At 37.5% G+C, this 19,041-nt stretch overlaps 1 protein-coding gene across 2 annotated transcripts; it reads right to left on the bottom strand.

Annotated features, from left to right (window-relative positions):
* Positions 1-8,365: 8,365 nt before the first annotated feature.
* Positions 8,366-18,466, bottom strand: LOC149087772 (uncharacterized). 2 transcript variants are annotated; one of them, XM_089231683.1, is made up of 5 exons: positions 18,360-18,466; positions 17,903-17,953; positions 12,797-13,543; positions 11,467-11,661; positions 8,366-9,747 (listed from the first exon to the last, which is right to left on the bottom strand). In XM_089231683.1, the coding sequence occupies exons 2-5, from the start codon at positions 17,909-17,911 to the stop codon at positions 8,875-8,877; spliced, it is 1,824 nt and encodes a 607-aa protein (XP_089087809.1). In that variant the 5' UTR covers positions 17,912-17,953; positions 18,360-18,466; the 3' UTR covers positions 8,366-8,874. The 2 variants fall into 2 exon arrangements, with proteins under 2 accessions (XP_089087809.1, XP_089087811.1); XM_089231685.1 differs by having other exon boundaries at positions 8,775-9,747; positions 18,304-18,373.
* Between the last annotated feature and the right edge of the window lie 575 nt (positions 18,467-19,041).

The following is a 19,041-nucleotide window of genomic DNA, read 5'->3' as shown; positions in this document are numbered from 1 at the left end:
CTTAATTAAAAACTAAGCATTTGCTAATATGATTTGCGGCAGTCTTGCTTACTTACCCGATTCATGTGTTCAATGTCAATAAAGCCAAGAATATGCAGCACAATCCAGGCTAGAAAAATGTCAAATTATTTAAGTATACTAACGCATTCGCACCAGACGATTTTTGCTAAAACTTTCTACTAAAAGAGAGAATTTCGATAATTTTGTGTAAAATATTCCAACACACGTGTATTAAAACTGTGATTTTCTAGCATGATGTGATAGGTGAAAAAGCTTCACATGTGTAATTGTACTTCACAGAATTTGCATAACGAGAATTATTACTTCTCAATGTGAATGTGTAAAATAAAATTCTTAAATCATGACAAGCATTTCACAGCAGAGCACACTCTCAAACTCCATTTGAAGGAATTTTTTAAAATGACACATTTTAAAAATGTGTCATAAGCTTTTGTGTCATCCCGCACTGTTAACACCACAACATATGTACCGTAGAACCTCATTATAACGGACAGCTAAAAAAAATGTAACATTAAGCTGCAATTAGAAATCACTAAAATCCCCTTTAAAATGTCATATCTCTTTTAATGAAGTAGGCTTTCTTCCAATTTTCAGCATATGCAAACCAAGGGGTACAGGTAAAAGTTTTCCATTGCAAAATCATTTTTTTTTTTTAAATCTGGGCTTGTCGGTGCTAAAATAAGAGGCTTTCATGGGGGCAAGATATCTCGTCATTGTAGCTTAAAGGGTTAATAAAGAATGCTTATTTTTATCTGACAAGTTTAAAACTTGTTCTAAACATTTAAAAAAAATTTATTGAACAAAACATTAAGTTGTTTAAAAAGCATTTTAAAGCGAGCAATTAAACAATGCAAAACAGTTATTTTGCGTAAACATGGATGCACTGCATGACTCATACAGCTCGCCAGCTAGAAAAATTAAGATTAATGCAGTCTATACGTACACATCTTTTCCAATTCAACCTATGTTGAAGACTGTTTTTTAATTGATATATAATAAAGACTTTTTATAGCTAAATACTGTACTTTCATTGCTGTACACTTTGTTGCATAACACCCCCTCCCCATAAGAATTTTTTGTTATAAACCGGACTTTCACTAAAACAGACAACCTTCAGCCCCTATTAGTCTGTTATAATGAGGTTCTACTGTACTTCATTTGATTTTTTTTTCCCATATAAATAATTTTCATTGCCCTTTTCGATCAACGTATATAAGTAGAAAAAAACTGCAACCATAAACAGCTTTGTATAACTGCACAACACATGAGCCTAAACCATAAAACTGTGTTTATTAAAAACTTTATAACTATTTTCTTCATATAACACAATGTAAATTCCTTCCCCAACAAATCCCACAACAAACGCATTACAATACTTGCAAATCATCCATTTAGGGTTTCCAGGGGGGGGGGGGGGGGGGGGAGAGACGAAAATGATGCAAAGGGGTGCTAACGCTATACGACGAGCACAACTGCAACTTTTCAAAGTTCAATTCCTTCTAGTGTACAATCAAACAAAGCACCAAACATCGACATTGGAGAGAGAAAAAAAGATTACGACACCTCAGTAATTCATGTGTGCGTGATTCTCAAACCTATCGTAATGACATCATCAATTTATATACAGCAGGACTTGACGAATCAGAAGAATAAAATTAGATTCCAGCCAAATTTTTTAGGAGACAAGAATAATGTTTGATAAAGATAACCCAAAATAACCTTTTTCTCCAACTTTTCCAGGACTTGGTGACCCTTTTCTGTGTTGCCACACATTCTAACATAAATTTCAAAATTTTGAACCATCCTTCGACGTGAATTTAATAATCACACATTTTACGCAATTACCAGTTTTTTTAGTCATTTTTCCCCAGGATTTGTCAAGCACTGATGTACAGTAACAGTTTTATATGTATACGCGACATTCATTGATTTCATGTAACAAGATGAAGCACATAAATCTGTTCAGATTAGATGCTGAACAGATAGCACTACAGCTTTACCGAATAAGTGATTTCCCATCAAAACACATTCATTGATCGATGAATACAGATTAAATTGAGATTAAATCACACAAAACAATAAATCAAAAAATTTTTTTTTTTGAAGTAACCGAATAATCCTACGTACCACCAATAAATATATTATTCATAAACATCATCACTGAAAGTGACACAAAAGTCAATCACACAAATATTCAGATACACTTCACAAAGTAAAATAAAAATCTGACAGAAAGTAACCAAATATTGATTACGATTTTTTAGATTAGAAATATTTCTTCCAATGATCAGGAACTTGATGGTGCAACAGCACAAACCTGCACAGAGTGGTGAGGGACCACCCGATTTAAATAAGTGATATTTATTTAATGTTTATATTTCTAATAATACAGTCGAATCCTGTTTTAACGAATACTGTTGTACAAATACAACACCACAACAGGCAAATTGCCCAACGAGGTGGCTGACTTAAGAACATCATGGATCCCCGAGCCATTTTTTGGAGGCCCTAGCTACTACTGCTACACCACACATGCACCCCGCGGAACCCCCAACGAATCGGTACATGCGGGAATGTGCGTGTACATGTAGTGAAACCTGACGTGAAGGTTTTTTTTGTTTCTCTGTAATGCTTGTTATGTGTAGTGCTGCCATCTGCCACGAGTTTTTCTAACTATGAGTGAAGTGTTATGATTGAATGATTTATCGTTGTAGGACTGTTGCTCTCTGTGGCGAGACTTTTTAACGGGGAGATCGGCTCGCATTTGCGCCTTGAAGTTGGGAACCACAGAAAACCAACTTCAGCCGACCACCACTGTGGGGTTCGAACCCGGATCCTTTTTTAATCCTTCAGATATGTTTACACAAGAACAATGCAAAAACATGGAATTCCTTTATAACGAAATTTCAATTTAGCAGAGTGATTTCTCCGGTCTCTTGGAGTTTGCTATAACGGGATTCGACTGTATTTTCCACCTGCAATATCAAGTCATTTCGTCTGACATGGTGCCTCACCATCATCAGGATATGCCCGTCTCATCGTTGTTTACGGCAAAGTGACATGCTGATGACGCTACAGAATGAGACTATATGCAAATGGTGAGTGTGATCAGCATTGATTGGCCACCTCGGCAGCAACCAACCATATATAAGGTGACAGCAAGATCACTTCTGTGCATTTAAACTTCACTTGGTCTTGCAGTATAATCTCAGTTACTTGCTACATCGGTAGTATTCCCACTCCACCTGCAGACTCTCTGGTCCTCCCTCAACGATGTTCCTGAATTTGACTGTGGCTGTTTGATCATCCTCTCAGATCCACAGAAGTAAAGGAAGTCGGTTTCTGAGTGATCTACAAACAATTTCAAGGACTGAGGTTGTGGATTGTCATATCGAGGAAGCAAGACTTGTGGTGAAATTCAAATTTTGTCAATTTCTGAGATTAAATAAGTTTAAATTTTATTAAATTCTGAAATAACAGTAAATTGTAATGAGTTCTAAATCTTGAATCTTATTGTGTTGAATTGCTTAGTGGTACTCATGTAGATACTGGGATCTACATGATCTATCATTGCGACAAATGATTCGTCACAATGGAAATAGAAGATTCTAAGGTTCCACCAAATAAAAATTGATCATTGATGAATGATTTTTTTGTGCTTCAGAAGTTTAAGGTCATTCAACATCTTGCAAACTCCAGTGTTTATCATCATCAGATGATATATTTATGATCATTAGGTGAGATGATATGCTAGTAGTTCTCAAACTTTTGTGACTCGCAGCTACTCAGAATAGCTCAGTCAATATTGTTTATTCATATAAGAATTGCTTCAAAGCATAAATTTAAGCATAAACATCAATATCTCCAGCTCACCGCGACGCCCCTAGGAGCCACGGTGCACACTTTGAGAAACACTGATTTATGTAATAGCTCAACTCGAAATCACATGTCATAGCTGCCAACTTTGAAGAATCAGATGTAAGGAGGTTTTCCCGTGGATACAAATTCCACACAAAAATAAATATATAGGACTAAGGGATTTCTTCCCCTTTGCAGAAACATGACATAGTGTAAGCTATCGCCGATTAGCAACAAATCCCAAATAACGCTAACCAGCAGGTTAAATTACCTGTCATTGCTACTCTCAAATCAAATCATGCCAAAAAAAAAAAATTGCCATCGTCCCAGAAACAGGACATACAGAATTAACAGAACATTGGTCAAAACAGATACAAGTCATCTCATGATCACAAATTTTGGATGTCGAAAGGGCAATTTGACACTGGCTGTTTGGCGAATTTTGTCTTTCCCCTCAAAAATGAAATACTTTGTTATTTGACGCAATGACACCAATTTACTTTACACTTGTGATACCATTTTTGGGGAGCAAAAATGGACAATTAAAAGCAACAGTATTTTTTTGTGTAAATTATTTGGGAATAATTTTTCTCTAAAAAAGTATGGATTTTTTACAACCATGTCAAAATTCGAGAGATATAATTGTTCAGGAGTCCGGGAAATGGAGCAGAAATTTCGCAAAACTGGGAGACTTGGCAGCTATGACATGTGGTTAAAGGATAATGAACCAAGTAAAATAGACACCACAGATGTGCAATGGGAGTATATAATTTATGGCAAACCCTAACAACCAATCAGGTCTATGAAGGTTTCAACAATTGGCTGATGTGAAGATAAATCCAGGAAAGAAAATTCAACTGCCTCTGCAACAGGGAATAGAACCCATGTTCTCTTCATTTGTTGGGTGAACGCCCTAGACCACAAAGGCAACAAATCCTCTCTACTTAGAGCTCATGTGCGCTGAATGGGCCGTACACGGACAGTCAGGCCTAACTCAGTCTAAAACTCACATTACTGAGGCTGCCCCTCAAATGATAGCAAAGAATGACACAATCTACACAAAATCAGGTTTAGTACAAAGTGGACAATTCAAGAATGGTACAGTAAAACTTCGGATTACAAGCAACTTGATTTATAATCGCTAGAAACTAGCAATAACTCACATTCTGATCGGATCTGAACATGACTAGTAGGTGTTTTGCAAGACAATCAAATTTTTAGACAACTTCTGATTTGATAAACGAGGAATGTATTGCAACTCAAGAAAAAATTTTGAAAGTTTTAAAACAATCACATATAGAAATTTTCCCCAATATGAATAGTAGATATACCAATTCCTCCTAGACGAGGACTAGCTGAAAAAGAGGCTTTGCTAATTATTAGCACTGTCTGTAAAGCATAACAGGATCGCATTTGTTTTGACACATTCAGGGCCAGGACCAAGCATCCGTGGAACATGTTCTCATTATTTTAACAAAAGAACAAATTTAAATATTTATACTGTGCATTAGCCAACACATGCCGGGAATACCGTATTTTCCTACATGCCAAGAAATTTGAGTCATAGATTATGGAAAATTCTTGAATATCTTCAATCTAAAAATCCATTGAATTGGACATTGTGTTCAATGAACATTGTGATCCTTATTAAACCTCATTTTCCCCGGCATGCAAAAAACGAACTAGACCCTAACATTCAAAAAGATGGTGTCCCTCGAGTTTTTTGGCGTACCGGCTAATGCGGGGAAATTAGTATGCGCAGTGATACTTCAGCTAATGAACACCCTCAACTTACAAATCTTTTGGTTAACAACGATTTTTTCATGGTTTTCCTGCCTCAGCTAATGAATGCCGATTTGGCTAATGAACATTTCCATTAATATGGACACATATGCTAACTTAATATAGCCCCATTGGGCAGCAATCATCATTAGAATCACTGTTACTAGAGCTCGATTGACTCATGCCCACCTAATAATATTTTTCCAGGTGTACCTCTATATCTTTTTCTGAAATTTTTTGAACCATTTTATGTGAGATAAAAAATTCCCCAAATAGAAAATGCACTGAAAAAAAGGAGCCAACGTTGTTAGAAATATGTTCTTCCAGTGCAAGATCCACAGCATCAAACTGAATATTCTGGAAGATTATCTTCTCCATATGCATACATCAGACAGAGAAAAAAACTGACCAAATCACAAATGGATGGTGACATCTACGAACTCGATTAGGTTGTGTCAACACCAGCTTTATGTACATCAGTGTAAAATAAGATCTGCCTGCAGATTCAAATTTACCAAGTTTGAAGCTCTAATTTTAGCCTTCGGCCAGTTCTTTGTCTTTCTATAGTGTACCTCTAAAATTTTATTTAGAAAACTTATGGGAAATTACATTTTGGCAAATGAACGTAATTCCAGAGCAAATTATCTTCAGTAGTAAAGTGTCACATGCAAATGAGACACTATGCATATTAATGAAAACCTTCAATAGCTTAGAGCCCTTGTTTGACTTGTAGTCTTTTCCCAGGCCTTGCGGCTTCATTTGGTAAAAAATGACTATGGCAAGTCAGTGGCATTCTTAGTAAAAGGCCATGAAAGACTTTTTAACTCTCTGGTTGTATGTCAATGGAAGCAGGGATTTCAAAGTAAAGCCCTTGTTCTTTTGTATCATTTCAAAAATCTTTGAGACTTCAATGCAAAAAAAAAAAAGAGAGTAAAAATATGATGGTATAAAATAAATCAACCTGCACTATATCTTTGAAAAGAATCGTTGGCATGAGAGAGAGAGACGGCCAAAAACAACTTATTTGAATTTCTGTTATTTCTAATGAGGAAGTTTGATTCCATATACAAGATTTTGGATTACAAGCACATTTAGAGAATTATACTTATGGACCGAAGTTTCGCTATATTGCATTTCAAATCTAGATGCAGTATGAATAGGCCTTCATTCATTCAAACCATGCAAAATTACTTTCTATTGCCATGGCCAATTTACTATCGATTGAGTTGTGACAGAAGTGTGTGTGTGGGTGTATATATATACATATCTAATGTCTATGAATGCATATCTAATGTCTTGTTTTGAATTTTCAGTGCTACCATCCATGAGCGAAGTGTAATGATTGAGTATTTGTACTGTTGTAGGCCTGTTGTGCTCTGTGGTGAGACTTGCTAACTGGGAAATCAGCTCACATTTGTACCTTGAAGTTGGGAACCACAAAAAAAACAACTTCTGGCAATCACCACTGCGGCACCTGTGGCGTTCGAATCCAGGACCTTGCCATGTGAGTCCATCACTATGACCACTCAAACACCACAGCGGTAGAGGCATCTTAAGAATATTAAGGGCCCTAGGCCAAGTGATTTTTCTGAGGCCCTAACTAGCAAATTCTCAAAAAATTCAACTGCTTCTCATTTTTCTGAGGGTCCCAGTCGGGCCCATGCATTAAGGCAGCACTTACATAGTGGCAGTATGAATGGGCAGAGATTCTAAAGAAACAGCATTGTGTCAAAATTTCAAGATAAGAAACATATCCAGCACCCACTGGAGCTAGTGATCATTTTCTGAAAGCCACAATAAAACTATTCATCAACAAGCAATCGCCATGACATAGCTACCAACTTTTAAAAATTAAAATTCGGGAGATTTTCGCGCAAACCCGTATTTTATGCTAAAACCACTCCCTAATAAATACAATAAGGATTTTTCCAAATAAAATAGGGCTTTTCCAAACATAAACGTTAAAGCGTAGGAAATAAATTCCGTACTCAAAAACTGAAGTCAAATTAAAATAGGGATTTTACACACCTGGAAGTTAACCCCTTGGAAATAAAATTCCTACGCGAAAAACAAGTGAAATTGGAGGCCAAAACTTCAATGATGTAAAAATAAATATTGTGTTCAATCAGAAACGCTGTGAACAAACATTCTGCGCGAATGACCCCAAAATCATCGGAAGATGAAGGAAAACACTGTCAATGTTTGAAGAACACTGATTTTTTGTGACACTTGCTTGATGTCTTTTTTTTCATTTCACATGAGTGATGATGGCAGTCTTTCCATGACCGATGTTTATGTCTGTAACACAACTTGTACAAAAAGGAAAAGTCGGCCCTCTTCTGGAACGTTTGATGAAAGGAAATTCATCGGAATAAGTATCTTTAAAATTGATTAAATATGTTTTTGCTTATCAGTATTCATGCTTTGTTATATCGCACGTACGTAACTTCAACAAAATAAATTTTGACCATATGCGCGTCACTATAATCTTCAATTATTATCCGGGATTATTGGCTGCCAAGCCATTTCCCTGCACGATAAGACAAACAACTTTCTTGTTGCCATCAGAGGGTTTGTAAAACTTTCTTAAAAAGGGAATTTCCCCATTTACGACGTGTGACGTCAATTCGAAAGGGAAAAAAAAGAGGCTTCATGCCCCACAAGAAATTACTTAGGGATTGTTTTCATAAGCGGGGATTTTTTTAATGAAGTAGGGAATTTTTAGAGACAATTAGGGATTTTTTTAATGAAGTAGGGAATTTTTAGAGACAATTAGGGATTTTTTTGATTTTCATAAAAATTCGGGAGATTTAAGAACTTTTCGGGAGGTCGAGCAATGAAGCTAAAATTCGTGAGATTCCCGAAAAATTCGGGAGACTTGGCAGCTATGCCATGAGAAAACCAGAGTAGATACTTAAAAACTAAACACTATCGTTATTGAATTTATGAAAAGAAATCAAATTCACACAGTTTAGTATTTTTTTTCAAAAACTCTCCGAAATGTGTCAGATTTTTTTCCTTACACATAATAACAGGTCATACAAATAAAGATTAGATAGAATCTTGATTCACAATGATTAACATTCCCCAAACTATCTGCTCCTAGTTATTCCTGAAATCTGACTACTGCCCTGCAATGCCGAATTTCTTATCAACAAGGAACCGTTTACCAGCGGAACATCAATGATAGCTAATCAATACAAAACCATTTGTTTAGAACTGTACCAAGCCATTAGTCAAGTATAAAAGTGCAGACGCATTCTCTGACGGTTGGAAGAAAGCGGGAGTGATCTGCTGTATGATATCGGCAGTCGTTGTTGCACAAACTGGTTGAGGATCTTGGATAGCTAGTGGTGTTAAGTCAACATTCAGTGCATCCTGCGGCATGGCACCAATATCAAATGTTGTGATGGTCGCAGCCGCCTGGTTCATTTCGACATTAACAGGATCAGCTGCGGTAGGTAAAGATGCCATCGTACCTGGTGCCACAGTGCGAGATTCAGGTACGCGAACTGCTTCCGGACTACTGCTGTCCACATTAGTTTGCACCGGTAGCTTCTCGATATGCACTTTCTGATGCCTCTTTAATGCAAATAGAGTATTGAAACGTTTAGCACAGCAATGGCACAAATAAGCTCTGGGATTGCGATGAATGGTTGCCACGTGCTTCCTCTGTACAGACCGCGTTTTAAAAGAAGCACCACATATTTCGCAGAGGAACAGCCGAGCTTCTGAATGAACTGCTTGGTGCTCCCAAAGATAGAACTGAGAACGAAAGACTTTACTACAGATTTCACACTTGAAGTTTGAATGGGCACCAATTTTCCCTTCATCATGGGTTTGATGATGTTGTTGGAGTGCATCACCACGCTTGAATGCCTTGCCACAGAGGTGACATAGATACGGCCGCTTGTTGTTATGGACATTGTTGACGTGTCTGGTATAGTGTTCCTTTCTATGTGTTTTGTAGGAACATTTATCACAATGGTGTAGGAGGCGCCGTTCCTTTGAGCAATGCATCCGCTGATGACGATCATAGTAATGCTGTTTAGTAGTTTTGTATGGACAGTGCGGACAGTTGAGAACCTAGAAATATGAAAAAGAAAGTACTAAATACTAAGAGTTTATAACATGAATTTAAAAAGGGAGATCTAATGTAAATTTGTCAAATGTACAGCTATTCCTGACTTGGGAACATTTGACTTTTTCAGTTAAGAACCTAAATATTCGGTGTATTTGATGAATCGAAAATTTACCTTGGTGATATTTTTACAAAATGTTTTAACCTACCTCCTATCTCGTTCCCTCAATTGCAAGAATTATAGGTATTTAAAGGATATAAAATGTATATACAAAGGTGATTCAGAAACTATGGGAAAAACTTTAAGAGGTGATAGTACACACCAATACAAACAATTGTCATCAAAGAATGCATGGTCTAACATGAAATGCAAACACGCTAGCACGTTTCAAAATGGCCGCTCCGCAAACATTAAAACTGCATTCCTGTTGAAATTTATCAGGGAAAAAATAACACAAAGCATGCAAATAATGGGTGAATGATGAATACTTCAGTTTGCAGCTCCGTAAATGAAATGTGTGTCTGCTTTTTCAGTATTACTAAAGTGTGCCATAATCCCATATGTTACTTACAACTATCAGAACAGTTGCATGCTAGAATAACTTCACAGGGCTGGCGTCCATGCCTTTTATTCATTGTGATGCAGATTTGCACACGGTTTCTTTTTACTCCCCAAGTAACATTTGCATGCATGGTGTTCTTTTTCTCTCAATGAATTTTAACAGGAATGTCGATGTAATGTTTGTGGAGCGGTCGTTTCAAAACGCGCTAGCAGGTTTGCATTTCATGTTAGACCAGGCATTCTTTGATAAAAAGTGTTAGTATTGGTGTGTACTATCATCTCTTAAAGTTTCCCCATCTTTTCTGAATCACCCTGCATTTATTATGAACAAAATGCCAATTATTATGCCATGTATGCAGAGAGAGAAACAATGTCACTCTCTAACTGTTCATACAAAAAGGCTGAATACCAAGCCAAGATGAATTTTGGGAAAAGAATTTTCTTTTCAAAATTCATCTTGGCTAGATATTCAGTCTTTCTTACTTTGTATATATCATGGATAGTTTTACTCTAATTTAAGGAATCAGTAAAATCTGACATTTTCATTTGTTAAATGAAGGAAAACCATTATACCGGACTGAAATTAACACAAATATAAGCAAAGAAACTTTAAAAAAAAAAGTTTATCAAATCAGAGTCCGTTATATCTGTGGGTTGGACTGCATTTAGGCCTAAGGTACATGTGCTACTAAATAGCATAAAGCATGCTACTTTCAAGCATATGCAACTAATGGGCTTATTGGTAATGTTTGCTCAAATGCAACCAATAAGCTTATTGGTTAAGTACTGTAATATGAGAAAGTGAGAAATTGGCCTCTGGACAAATTGGTCAACCCCCTCACGTCACAATGGGTAGCGAATTCAGAAGAAGGACACAAATAAATCAAGTAGAACCCACTGTAGTAGTATGAATACCAGGGTTTAAGCTACAGTCGTATTTTTCACAAAATGCGAAAGAAAATCGTAGAATACGAAAGAAGTGGTAGCCACTTTCGCAAAAATGCATACAGGATGCACGGAATGAGTAGACATCCAACCATCAATCATTACATCAGCATTGTAGCATTTTGCTAAAGCTTTTCTCCCCATTTTCGCTTCTTTGCGAAAGGAATTTTTGATCTAGCTCAAACCCTGATGAATACGTTATGTAAATCTTACGTACCCTAGAAAACTTTTCGACATGAGTGGTGCGATGTTTCAACCTGATGTGGCGATTGAGAAACTTTAGTTCATCTGTCTGATATGAACATTCACTGCAGGAATGGACCGTTGAACTATGTGTCATTTCATGGCGTCTCAGATGACTCAGCCGGACAGAAGTGAATGAGCAATGATTGCACCGGAAAAGTGTACTAACCTATAAACAAAAAACAAAAAAATTACGACAAGTTAAAGTGAGTAGAAATTTGTTTGATTTCATGAAAACAAAACTTTCGATTTCGTGTTACAAGAAAACCAGAAAATAAAAATTCAGGCATATCAAGAAAGTTTTAGGCAACAATGATGACTTGGCACCTGGCATTTGTACAGCTTTGCTTTGTAGTACAGTCGAACTGCCTCGAGATAGGGTGATGCAAATCTATAATAAGTTTGGCATTTTCTTCTGTATAATATTTCAATTGTTAACAGTATAGATTCGCAGCGGGTGGAAATGGACCACTCCATCCTGAATAACTGCTATATAATTTTATATTTCACAAATCTATTTTCACCTGTCATCACAAGTCAACATCCAGCAAATCCAGTGTTGGTCCTGGGCATGGCCCCCACAAAGGGGCGGGGAGCTGACAGAGCTCTAACCCTGAGGCCAAGGGCAATTCTCATCATTTTTTGCTTTTTCACGCTATAAATTAACTACAGAAGGGGCCCACAAAAGATGCCAGCCCAGGGGCCCTGCTCCAGGATATGGGGGCCATTGGACAAGACACCGCCTTGTTGTTCACACAAAACAACATGCAGTCATCACTGCTAATGTCATCTGGTGTTCTGGGATATACTAATATGATATGTGATTGCCATTGATTCATCGTTTCAATAGCCAGTCATATATAAGGTGATGACAAGATTGTCACTGGGAATTTCAACTTCAGTTTCCTCACAATCAGTCGTGCTTCGCCGCTTACCTGGGGAAATCCAGAGCCTGTAGCTATGGAATAGCTCTGCAGTTCTCACAAGTCGCTTCTTTGCTTAAGATTCCCGGAGGTTAAGGATTGGTTGACAATCACTGATGATGTACTGAGATCTCCGAGACTGGAAAAATCGCAGTGATTTGTGGCGATAGAATTTGTTTGTCAAAATTTGTAACCTAAATTTAATTATTAAAAATTTTGTCAAATTGAAGTATAATTGTTCAAAATTTATTTCTCAACTGATGTCGATAGTTGGATTGACTTATGATGCTCACTCTTGAACCGGAAGTGTGATGATCTTTGGTTTGTAACACAATGTGAGTGGGAAGAATAAATTATTCTGTGCGTGGTGTATTGACTTACTTTGTTATGAATGGCCAGATGCTTTTCAAAATGGCTGCTTCGCTGAGTCTTGAAAGAACATATACTGCAGAGGTACTTGAAAGAAGATGAAGGTTCACCATCCCTGTGCTTTGAAATAACTTGACCCATAGGTTCATCATCATCATCGTCGGCAGCTATTCTACTGTCCCCGTCTGAGCTGTTTTCTGTACTCAGTTTCATCTGCTCAAGATCTTTGCTCAGTATATCGGAATCCCCATCATCCGCTGAAAGAGACATGTTTTTCAACAGTGCTCTGTAATGTCTGTAAAGCCTTGGGCTAGACTTGGATTTGGCCCTTGCCCGTTCCCGCAGAAGAAACCTCAATTTCTTGAAAGACGACTTAATTCTTGGCGGAACATCAACAGGGCTGCTGAAGTTCGAATTTTTACCATTTTTGTCGTTCTCTGTCTCAGTAGTTGAGAGGACAGGGCTCTCATTTAGAGTGGTGCTGTCGTTGGGCTCTGTGACAGCGCTGCTCTCCTCCGCAGCGGCGCTGCCTTCACTGGGTGCATCCGTGGATTCCAAGGTGTTGAGAAGATTCTCCAGAGCACTGCGAGCTGCAATGATACCATCTAGGGTACCTGACAGCGAGTACTGCACATCGTTATCCAGCATCATCTTGACAACGTTCGCCATGGGGACATATTTCTTCAGGGTATCTTCGACGCATCCGTTTATTGTAGAAATAACGTTTGTCGAAAGAATAGCTGTCACCTCTGAATATACCTGAGAATAAAAAGAAAAGGTCGTTCATCAACAAAAACAATGAAACTATTTAAAATGTACATAATGATCGAAATTATCTTTTTTTATATATGTATTGGTACATGAGTCAAATGTCGCTCCAGTGACTGACAACTTTTAAGGAACAATATTTTCAGTCCCTTCCATAGGACAGCAGCGTACAACTATCTCCATCCCCTGGGTGAGATAACTACCATTCTCAAGCCTCAAAATTATACACTTTTCTAGGTTGTATGTATTGATGTTATTTTCAAAAGTGAGCTGCCAAATTGTAGTCGAGGTCACGACCTGCAGTTGGAGTTCTGTAATATCATTCTGTGATGGTTATCTTTCCCCAAGACTTACTCATGGTCAGATTTATTTGCCATACAGACTCGCCATGTCAGATGAACCTGTTACTTTCACCAGGCTGGTTTGTCACTTTTTCATTGCCAATTAGATCTGCTGATTCACTGAACTGATTAATTAAACCATCTTCAGTTGAAGTAGCCCCTTCTCTGGGCCGCTGTGGTGGTCGAGTGGTCATAATAACAGACTCGCATCGCAAGGGTCCCCACCAGTGCCACAGTGGTGGTCGGCTGAAGTTGGTTTTCTGTGGTTTACAACTTCAAGGTGTGAATGCGAGTCTATCTCCCCGTTAAAAAAGTCTCACCACAGAGAGCAACAGGCCTACAATGTAACAAATATTCAATCACTACACTTCACTCACAATTTGAAGTATAGATGGCAGCAGAACACTAGCTACACATTCAGACTGTTAGGTGCACTCACTTTGTTCCAGACTCTGCCACGAAGCTGGGCTGGAAGAGATCTCGGCAACAGGATAAGTCTGGTGGCAGAGTCCCTGGTGTTCATTCATTCAGCCCCTTCTCTGGACTGACTACTACTTTACCGCTCACCAACTCTGGTCATATATCGCCATAGGCAATTTCCAACCAGAGTTGGGTGGGAAATGAAGGCTTTATTCATCAGTGGTCGCCCCAGGCTCGGTAGGTAAAGAACTTGCTTCTAATGTTCTATGCCTGGATTTAAACCCATGGACCTTGATGGTAACCTTCATAGTGGAAGATGAGCATCTTACCACGACGCCACTTGGGCGCTGGACTGACTAGTCTTGTCATCCCTGACTATACCAGTCCTTCACTGGACTACCTCCTCACTGTCATGTCATCAAAAGGACTTATTAAAAATGAAAGCAACAGTCTTTTCTCTAAATAAATTCTGTGGGAATAATTTCCCCCCCAAAAATGGGGGATTTTTTACAATCCTGGTCCGAATTCTGGAGATATGAGAATTTTTGCGAGTGTTTAGAAGATGGAGTAGAAATTCAGGAAACTTGGCAGCTATGATATAGGAACTTTAATGCAATAATGCTGCACCTGTAACATAACTTAGTATATTACCACTCTCTTGTGGGGGAATGTAATATATCCATACGTATAACGGGACTCTTCCACTCAAAGTTTGTTCACAACATATCCGACCATAAGTTCCCATGCGTGAACAGATGAAATTAGAGAGGTGGTTTGGCGCACATGTGTATATGATCCTAGTGCACATGCTTGAATTTTGACCTAGCTTTTGACAAAATGGAAGGAAAAACTTGGTTAAATTCAATATGAAGCTTGGTGATCCCCAAGTGGAAACAATATGCGAGATCACCAACTAACCTTTGGAGATGAAGAAATGGACACCACACCAATACAGAAGCGGTACAACTGCTTCAAATGTCAAACATCGATGGAGAGTGAAGCACGTTCTGGTAGTGCCTTAACATGCAAAAATGAAATCTTTATTAACCATGTGAGGTGCTTAATAAAGGTGGTTAAAATCAAGTTTTTCCTGCCATTTTGTCAAAAACAAAAGTGAAACGACCCTCACACTTCCTCACTCACCTGCAGTCTGCCAGCAACTGGTAGCTTCTGCAGGAATGTAAAATTCGAGCACGAGCATCGCATACATACGTGCACAAAACCATGCCTTTCCTAGCTTCATTGGTTAATGCATGAAAAATTATATAGCCTAGTTGGATACTTCTTTGAACAAACCTCATAATCATGACTATGCTTTGAGACTCGCTGGATGGCAGCATCACTCGACATTAGAGAATTTACCAATATGTGTTGCTTGTAGCTTTGAATTGATCAAATAATTAAGAGAACTAATTATATCTCCACAGTATGTATCTCAATTTTCCATTACTTGAACAGCTGTTGGAAAGAATGCTTGTTCGTGCGAGTAGTTGTTTGGGTTGTTGTGGATGATGTTGGTCAAAAGGATATTGTCATGACCATGATGCAAAAACGGCTAGATGATGAGTCGCCAAGGCCTACTTAATGGTGCTGGGTTGTCGTATCTCTAAGACTTTCTGGAACTTTCTATGCAGGTGGTGCTAGTTGCTATTTCTCCCTAGCTTTCTAAAACGTTCTGCTCTGCAGGTGGCTCTAGTTACGCTAAGTTTTCAAACAGGTTTCTTTGTTTGTTTGACCGCATCTTTTTGAAATTTGAAACAGCTATTCCATTCCATTGTTCTTTTTCCAGTGCATCAGTAGCTGTGGATTCTTCTTCTTTCATTCTCGGGTCAGGTTATATTGTTACAGTGTTGAATTATTTCATTTTGGATATCATTGCCTCTCAGATTGTACCTTTAATATTTCCATTTTTATTCTTTTTTGCATACTAGCCATTATATCTAGACTTTTAATCCAGCGTGTTTTTTTTCCCCCCCATGGAACTCAGAGAAACTTTCATGCCCTGATCAGTTAATTATTTAAAAGAGGGTCTGGTATCAATTTTTTATACATAGAATATTTATTTATTTATACAACAGGAAGGACCGTCGTTTATTTAAAAGAGTCTGAGTTCTTATTTAGTCTAAAATGTTTCATGTTTAATCTTGATACCTTATGTTGTTTTCACATTTTGATCTAGAGATATTTTTATTATCCCCAAAGCAGAATATTTAGCACTGTTCTGCGACGAGCCCTCAGCTAACTGGAAATGTTCTGCGATAAAAATCCCTATTCAGGTAATAGTGTTTTTTGCACTTTTTCTTAAAATTCTTCCAAATTGTTCTGCAATAGCGGTAATTGTTCTGCGACGTACGTCGCAGATTTTGGCACATTCTGCTTTGGGGTTTATTATTATCATTATGTTTGTTGGTTTTGATTATTAGTAGGATAGCACAACAGTTCTTTTTTTCATCTCACACCTTGGCCGACTGGTGTCAATTTGTTCACGAAATGATTCTAGATCATATTGAGCTCAAGTCGAAAAAAATAGGCGGCACAGGGAAGATTGTAGAAATAGATGAATCTAAATTTGGGAAGAGGAAGTATAATAGAGGTCACAGGGTGGAGGGGCAGTGGGTTTTTAGTGGCATAGAGAGGGGCTCAGGGAAGATGTTTCTTGTAGCCGTTCATGATAGGTCTGCGGCTACTTTCGTACGTGTCATCGAGACATGGATAGAAAAGGGAACAACTATTTATTCAGATTGTTGGAAAGCCTACCATCATCTAGGGGAAAAAGGTTACAACCAACTCAAAGTTAATCATAGCGTAGAGTATGTTGACTCCATCACTGGTTGTCACACATACACAATTGAGAGTGCCTGGCGACACGTCAAGGCATCACTGCACGGCAGAGAGATTTTAAATTTTATTTGGCTTTTTTTTGTTCCGGCTGTCATGAGAAGACAAAAACACTGATTTGATGTTTTCAATGGCTTTTTGGAAATAATTAGGGATATAAAATGGGAAGATTATAAAATATCTGGGGTTCCGATATCCGTTTAGATGACTAAAGGCTTTCCTGCGATGTTTTATGAGAGTATTTATTTAGCCCAGAAATGAGAGTATTTATTTAACCAAGAAAATAGAGTATTTATTTTTAGTTGTAATTTATTATTTTTATTTGTTATATATACTGTTATTGTTGATTTTTTCATGCTGCGATTTTTTTTTCGGCGTCCGTAGTGTCTGGACAGTCTTGGCGACTTTTAGTCGGGCTGTCGGACATGTTTGACGCCGAAAAAAAAGTCACCAAAAAACGCCAAGTGGCGGACCATACGACATCTGTTCCATTATGTTTTCTGTGCTAGCAATTTTTGGTTATTTTTTATTTTTCAGGTCTGTAGCATTGCTTACAGGCCTTGGTATCTTTCCATCGGGAATGTTGGGCACCGAAAAAAAAATCGTCACCTGGCAGATCATACTATAGCTGTAGCTGTTCCTATTAGTGTTTCAGGAAAATGTTTCACCTGTAATGGCATTAACTATGGACACACTTCTACAAATACAAAAAGTTCCCAGCAAAATAGGATTTCCAATATAAAAACCTCACCTCCACCATCTTGATGAAAAATTACTGAACCACCTTTTCAGTCGGTCAACCCTGAGCGAAAAGAAAATACAATAACTTAAATACATTCACTTATAGAAAATAATTTATATTTATTTATAGAAAAAGAAAATACACATATTTGTATACACATAGTACTGCTCAATGGACTAAATCTAAGACTATTAGTAAACGTTGGGACCACTAAAATTTGTCGTACTAAGCGGGAAAACGTTCTAAATGGGAGCGATATAACCGGGATTCGCTGCATGTATTAGTTTGAAATAAATATTTTTTTCTTTAACCATCAAAACCTCGAAATCAAAATCACTAACAAGAGCCACGTCTTTAAATGATGATGTAGCTCAAATTACTATTAATGATAAAAACGAAACTACATTCACATTTGGCAATCGGAATAGAATAAAATCTTTCTTTCAAACTTTTATTCGGAATTTACCGATAGATCCCGCGTAAAATGCTTGAAACATCTCAAAAAGAAATACACGCACACCTCTCGCCACTAAAAAAACACGCAAATCGATAAGCGACGCGACAGTTGTTGTTATATGAGGGATGATGATGGTGATGATTGTATATATTCAGTCATCAGTAAAATGCATGACCATATTATCTATATATATAACGGGACTTCAATATTTTCCTGATTTTTAGTCTGTTTCAAACTTTAGAAAATGTCTGTGTTTTTAACAAAACATTTTTGAATTTTTTTCTGTACATCAATCATTCAACCATGTAATTTTTAAAACTTTATAACTGTCTGTATTAATTTTTTGGCCTTTTCTAATGAAATGCACCTCAGATCACTGCAAATTTACTCTGTGATTTCCCTGCGATCAACAAGTGAAGCACTCCCAACGGTGATCTTTACAAATGGGTGCTGTCATCTATATTTCTCAATTGCAGTTTTCCGAAAAGCATCGGTTCCTTGTTTCGTTTTTTTGGAATCTGACAACTTTACATCAAAGACCAAAAAAAAGGTAAGAAAGATTGAACTTTTCACTTGAATTTTTGACAAAAAAAACGGGTTCCCTATGAAAATCTTAACAAAAATTCCGACGAACAAAAACTTGAGAAGAAATCATAAGAAGAAACTTAAAAAAAAAAATATCCGAATTTCA

Source organism: Pholcus phalangioides, unplaced genomic scaffold (genome assembly GCF_987345545.1).
Source record: "Pholcus phalangioides strain wild (caught in Gottingen) unplaced genomic scaffold, Ppha-v1.0 ptg000004l_1, whole genome shotgun sequence".
Lineage (NCBI taxonomy): Eukaryota > Metazoa > Arthropoda > Arachnida > Araneae > Pholcidae > Pholcus > Pholcus phalangioides.
Note: the sequence above shows the minus strand (reverse complement) of the source record. Positions and strands in the feature narration are given on the sequence as shown.